The 5,933-nt window shown below is 41.4% G+C and overlaps 2 protein-coding genes across 2 annotated transcripts in view; one reads left to right on the top strand and one right to left on the bottom strand.

Annotated features, from left to right (window-relative positions):
* cfap97 (cilia and flagella associated protein 97) overlaps positions 1-35 on the top strand; it is a 7,201-nt gene extending 7,166 nt beyond the window's left edge. The window contains exon 5 of the mRNA XM_046842546.1: positions 1-35. This exon is cut by the window's left edge and continues 762 nt beyond it. The gene's annotated coding sequence lies outside the window, so the exon portion shown is untranslated.
* A 2,619-nt stretch (positions 36-2,654) lies between these two features.
* Positions 2,655-5,588, bottom strand: slc25a4 (solute carrier family 25 member 4). Its single transcript, XM_046842505.1, has 4 exons — positions 5,371-5,588; positions 3,640-4,126; positions 3,406-3,546; positions 2,655-3,135 (listed from the first exon to the last, which is right to left on the bottom strand). The coding sequence occupies exons 1-4, from the start codon at positions 5,479-5,481 to the stop codon at positions 2,978-2,980; spliced, it is 897 nt and encodes a 298-aa protein (XP_046698461.1). The 5' UTR covers positions 5,482-5,588; the 3' UTR covers positions 2,655-2,977.
* Between the last annotated feature and the right edge of the window lie 345 nt (positions 5,589-5,933).

Here is a 5,933-nt window from a genome sequence, read left to right as displayed (position 1 = left end):
ATCTGCTTGTTGAAATAAAAGTCGTTCATTTCCCACGTTGTCGTGACACTTGATATTTGCACACGCATGCACGTTGTTACCATGAAAGGCTTTGTCACTGCGATTTTGACAATCCTGACCTCCGTAGACAATTCTGAAAAGACTGTTCAGGTATGCCATGTGAGGGACTCGCCAACAACCTGTTTTTACCGTGTTGTCTTAATGACACGCGATCTTTATTAAACGCTCCTGTTTGACACGGTTTCCTGTTACAACAAAGCGAGGTTAATCCGAACTCACCTCAAAGTACCGCTTGTCAAATATTTCATAAATGAGTTACCTTCCGAACGACCGTTCGTAGCATGAATTTGTTCGTAAGTTGTTACTGTGTTCGTTATTGACTACGAAATGATTGAAATACTGTATACGATATTTTGTATTAAGTAATAAAAAAATATAAAAATGTATTTAAAAAGAATTAACTAAAAAAAATGTATTTGTCCAGTGTGCATCACGTAGACTCGTTACCAGCGACAGATCTCCTCCGTTTTCTTTATTTCTCAACTCCGAACAAATTTTACTTTGAGGACAGTTTTGTTCGTATCCGCGAAGGTTCGTAAAGTGGGGAGCGCCTGTAATCGTATTGTTTGCATTAAATTATATTTTGTCTTGTCCAAAGGGGATACAGTCTTTTATAACGGTATATACCGTATGACCAAAGGTGTGGTGTCTAATAGCGCAATTAAACGGTGGCTGAGAAGTGCGAAACTAAAGAACACAAAATGAAAACAAATGAACTAATCACAAAACAATTGAACAAATCCGAAAACAAATGACAATTCGGATGAAACAGTAAACGTAGGTCTAGTTTGTGAATAAATTACTTACAGCTCATTGGATGAAACATATTTAAAGTTGAACTATTAGGGAAAAAAATTGGTTTAAAGTAAATGCAGAACTGCACACATACAAGAAACAAAGTTATAAGATGCACAATTTCCTACTTTTGGTATATCTTTAATGACAGATGTCACGTCCAATGAGAGGTACGTATTTACTTCACAAACGATACCCACCTTTTCCAGTTGTCTGATTTGTTCATTTGCTTTTTAAGTTTGTTTATTAGTTTTTGGGTTTGTTCATTTGTTTTGCACTTTTAAATTACCATAAAAATTATATAGAATGTCTGCCTCAATGGTTAAGGCTGTGGGCTACCGAGTGGAAGGTCAGGAGTTCAAGCCCAAGCACTGCCAAACCACCACTGTTGTGCCCTTGATCAAGGTCATTAACCTTATCTTCTCCAGGGGTGCTGTTTCACGTCTGACCCAAGCTTTCTAACAAGCTGATATATGTGAATAAAAGATTTGTAACAAAAATGCCTTTTTAGATACAGTAAAATTAGTTCCCCTTCACAAGAGACCCAAACATGTTCCAGCATGACAATGCTTGAGCAATGGTTTAGCAGCATCAAGTGGTAGAACTTAAGTGTCTTGGCCTGAACCCTCTCCTCATTACGGAGGGTTATTTAGAACGCCAACTGAACCTGACAAAGTTTCCATTATATATTGTAGCTGTGTCAGTTCCAGACTTGGTTTGAGAAAGTACACAAAATATGAAGTTGAGTAAAAGTCGATCCTCTCTGTAAAATATGACTCCAGGAAAAGTGTCCCTTTAAACTTTCACTTGAGTACAAAAAGATTTACATTCAAATGTACCTAAATATCCAAAGTACGATAATTTATTATAAGTATAATGTTCATATTATTATTTTAAGATTAAGATTATCACAAGATTCTTTACTTAATCAACTCAGTTTATGTGAAGAGACTTGAATGTGACTCTCAGCACACTGATCTATTAATAGAATTATATTAATGACTCAAACACTGATTTATTTCTATTACAATTATCATGAACACAAAACTTTAAAAAAAATTAATATCTTTGCTTGCTGCAGGATTGAATAATTAGGTTTTTTATCCACAAAATGTAGTTGATTAAGAAGTAAGATATTCAATTTGGAAATATAGTGAAGTTAAAGTAAAAGTTTCAGTACTGATACGAAAAAGCAACACAAGTACAGTAGCTAATAACATTTACTTTGTTACTGTCCAACACTGATTCCAGCTCAATTAGAACCACTTATAAATGTGAGAAAAAGTTGGTTGAGAAGTTGAGAAGTAGCTCAAATGCACACCAACTGTAGAACTGTACAATTAGGAATACAATATGTACTGATTTTTTTTTTTTTTTGTGCTAAACCTTCTTTGAGCTCAGATTCAGAATATTGAATGAACCATTTGTGAATCGTAATGTTATTTTTACTCATATTTGCTGCTAACCTTTTTTTTCCAAAGGGAAATTCTCAAATTGGGGCCCCATTTTTTGAAATATTTAATTTACCTACATTTGGCTGATGCCATTATCCAGAGCGACTCTTATTTTAGCAGTTAAGGTTAAGGGCCTTGCTCAAGGGCCCAGCAGAGGTAGCTGGGTGGTGGTGCTGGGATTTGAACTTGATGTGACCTTCTGATTCTAAGTTCAATGCCTCAACCAGTGAGCTACCACCTTCCACAAATTTGAAGCCATCAACAAACAAAAGGAGCAGCTATTGGAACATTAGAACTGTCGCTATTTTTATCTGATGAAGAAGAAAGGTTGGGACAAAAGCATAATCAGTATTTTCAAGTTTATTTTTATTAAAAGAACACAAGACCTGATGACTTTTCCGGTGTACAGGCACCAGACTCCGTTAACAGGGCCCACCAGCCGCAGAGGATTCCGAGAACAATCAGACCTGAGAGGACAGTCGTAATCTGAGATGTGGGTGGGTTTGGGGTTAAACATATTTACACAGGTTTCGGAGCGGATGATGAAGTGGCTGCTTCCTCTCGCTCTCGGACACTCGGCACACTCTCACACACACCTAGCCTGATTTAAGACATTCACAGTATCGCGGGGTCTCCATTCGGTAAGGTGGATCTGGAGCCGCCGACATTTATGTGTACTTCTTGATCTCGTCGTAGAGCACAAGCACGAAAGCACCACCCATTCCTCTGATCACATTCGACCAGGCGCCCTTAAAGAAAGCCTTAGGTCCTTCATCCTTGGTGATCTTCTTCCAGCAGTCCACTGTGCCCTTGTACATGATGTCGGCTGGGAAAACGAAGGAGAGCAGTCGTGTATATTAAAGCATGAGTCACACGGCATATTGTTTGCATCATCATAATTTTAGCCTTCATCAAGGTCTTTTACTTTTATGCTTAACCTAAAGTCCAGGTGGAAGAGCTAGACCTAACCTAAATCCACAATACAGAGCAACAGCACTCTTAGCCAATTGCAAGACCGCTAAGCTGTCTCCAATTCTTGGACTTTCAACCGTGCATGCATCACGGAACGGCATTTGGTTCGTGGAACTCCACTTACCTCCTTTGCGACCTGACTGCATCATCATACGACGTCTGACCGTGTCGAAAGGATAGGAGATGATACCAGAAACAGCAGTGACCGTCTGGGCAATCATCCAGCTGATGATGATGTGTGTGTTCTTAGGGTCTGGGAGCATGCCTGCAAGTTGAAATCAAAGCCAATTTTACACTTGATCATTGGTCAATATACATGTTTCTTGATTAAGTAAATTAGACATCAATCAATCGTTACCTTTAGCAGTGTCGTAGATCCCGAAGTAGGCAGCTCTGTAGATAATGATCCCCTGGACAGACACATTAAAACCGAGGTAGAGCCCCCGGATGCCATCTGACTTGAAGATCTTGGTAAGGCAGTTGCCCAGGCCGGTGAACTCTCTCTCAGCAGCACCTTTGCCGATATCGGCAGCCAGCCTGGTCCTAGCGAAGTCCAGTGGATACACAAAGCAGAGTGACGTGGCACCGGCGGCGCCACCGGATGCCAGGTTGCCAGCGAAGTAGCGCCAGAACTGAGTGTGCTTGTCAACGCCGCCGAGGAACAGCTTTTTGTACTTGTCCTTGAAGGCGAAGTTGAGAGCCTGAGTCGGGAAGTACCTGATCACGTTGGCCAGGTTGCCACGCCAGAAACTCAGGAAGCCTTGCTCCTTGGGAATCCTCACCACACAGTCCATGATGCCTTTGTACTGCATCTCGGCTGTGATCTGTTTGCTGGCATGCTGGACCTGGAGGACGAGTAATCAGTGTTAGGAAAAACACAGTGTGGATTTTATTTACCGGAGACACATCCGGGTCAGCTGTCAGAGCTGGTTGGATTTCAAACCAGTTCCCTACATCTGCGATTAGAATTAGTTGGATTAGATGTGCAGGGAAAACTCATTTTGAGAGCAGGTTTATTTGGAAATATTACTTTGGTGGTCAAATGTGACTGGAAGGTTGCTTGGACCATGGAGGTGAGGTGGTAGCTTGGTGGTTAAGGCATTGGGCTTTGGATCCATAGGGCATGAGTTCAAATCCCAGCCACACCAAGCTGCTGCTGATCAAGACCCTCAAACCCATAGCTGCTCAGTTGTGTGCATGGGATCTATAAGTTGCTCTGGATAAGGGTGTCTGCTAAATGCAAAAAAAAATGTAAAGGGTCTTAGCCTTCATTTATATCGTCGAATATGTGGCTTTTGATTATCTTTTTATCTTTCAGTTGTTCAATAATCTTTGCTTTGTGATAGATATTTTACATTTCTTATGGAAAAACTTGGTCTGACCCTGTGCACCAGCCACACTGAGGCTTACACGCATGTGAGTAGGTTGTTGGTATTGGGTTGCAACCCCCAGACTATTATTAGCATTAAACTCACCCCAAGTATCCTCACTTTATGCAACCATGTTTTTACCAACCCCCAAGTCCAAGCCTCGCTTCTTATTGGCTTTAAAGCACTGCAATCACCAGAAGGTGATATTGGATAAACCTTTAACATTAAACGTCCTGCCGTATCAAAGCTCAATGAACCCTTTAAAATATTGCTTTGTTTTTGACACAGTGAACACATACAACAAGCTCCGCAGTGAATTCTTACACCAACGGTCCCAAGTGATGCTACCGTTAAGTAGCCGAATCTGCAAGGTGAAAACGAAGGTTGGTGGACCAGGATGTCTTCCATGAATAACAAGACTGAAGGGAGCAAAGGGCAAAAAATAATGTCCTAGACCCCCACACTCTCAGAGTCTTAAGAAGTTCTTGTATGGATTTACCAAATGTGTTTGTCATTTAGAAAGCAAACTGGTTCGTGAAACCAATCTCCGGGTTCTGTGTAGAATTTTAAGGGTTCCTCAGGAAACCCTTTAAAATGCCAAATGGATTTGATTTATACCCAAATTAATAGTCAAAGTGAGCTCATGTCACGCCATGAGATATCACACTATAGTAGACTCTTCTTTGCGCATGCACACGTGCGCACACACCCTGAGTTACCTGCAGCAGCAGTTTGACCCTCTCGATGGGCGCCACGGCAGTTTTGGAGATAGCTGCTGCCACTCCACCCGCCAGGAAGTCCTTTAAGAAGCTGACGACCCCTTCAGCCATGGTGCCGGTGTTTCCGTGGGTGCGCGTGCGTGTGTGCCCGTCTGTTTGTGCGCGTGTGTGTGTGTGTCCACTTGCAGCTGGACCCTCTAAATGGACGAGCACGCGGGCCAAGGCGCGCCTCATATAGACGCCTACATATCGCGAGAAGAAGAGCTGACGGACGCGCGCGGCGACGAACGGAAAGTAAAGCCTAAATAAATATCCCGGGTCAGGGGGCACGAGGAAAAGGACATAAGCCAGACTGGGGGACATTTAAAGGACATTTTTTTTAAACAGTCCAACATTCAGAATATCGGTAATATTAGCAATAATAATAGAGAATTAATGTGCAACATACATGCGCGTGAATTATTATTATTTTTATAATTGTCTGCATACTAATAAAAAGTTTATATATTTATTAATGCAATTCCAACATAATTCCCGCATGAATTCAGACGCACGTCTTTCTA

Source organism: Silurus meridionalis, chromosome 28, assembly GCF_014805685.1.
Source record: "Silurus meridionalis isolate SWU-2019-XX chromosome 28, ASM1480568v1, whole genome shotgun sequence".
NCBI lineage: Eukaryota > Metazoa > Chordata > Actinopteri > Siluriformes > Siluridae > Silurus > Silurus meridionalis.
The sequence above is the reverse complement of the archived record's forward strand: the minus strand, read 5'-3'. Positions and strand labels throughout refer to the sequence as shown.

Excerpts from the sequence above, each read along its gene's own strand:
- slc25a4 (XM_046842505.1), bottom strand. The coding sequence starts at position 5,481 with ATGGCTGAAGGGGTCGTCAGCTTCTTAAAGGACTTCCTGGCGGGTGGA. Across the intron at positions 4,127-5,370 it reads GGGTCAAACTGCTGCTGCAG|GTCCAGCATGCCAGCAAACA; the intron begins GTAACTCAGGGT and ends CTCGTCCTCCAG. Across the intron at positions 3,136-3,405 it reads GCAGTCAGGTCGCAAAGGAG|CCGACATCATGTACAAGGGC; the intron begins GTAAGTGGAGTT and ends TCGTTTTCCCAG.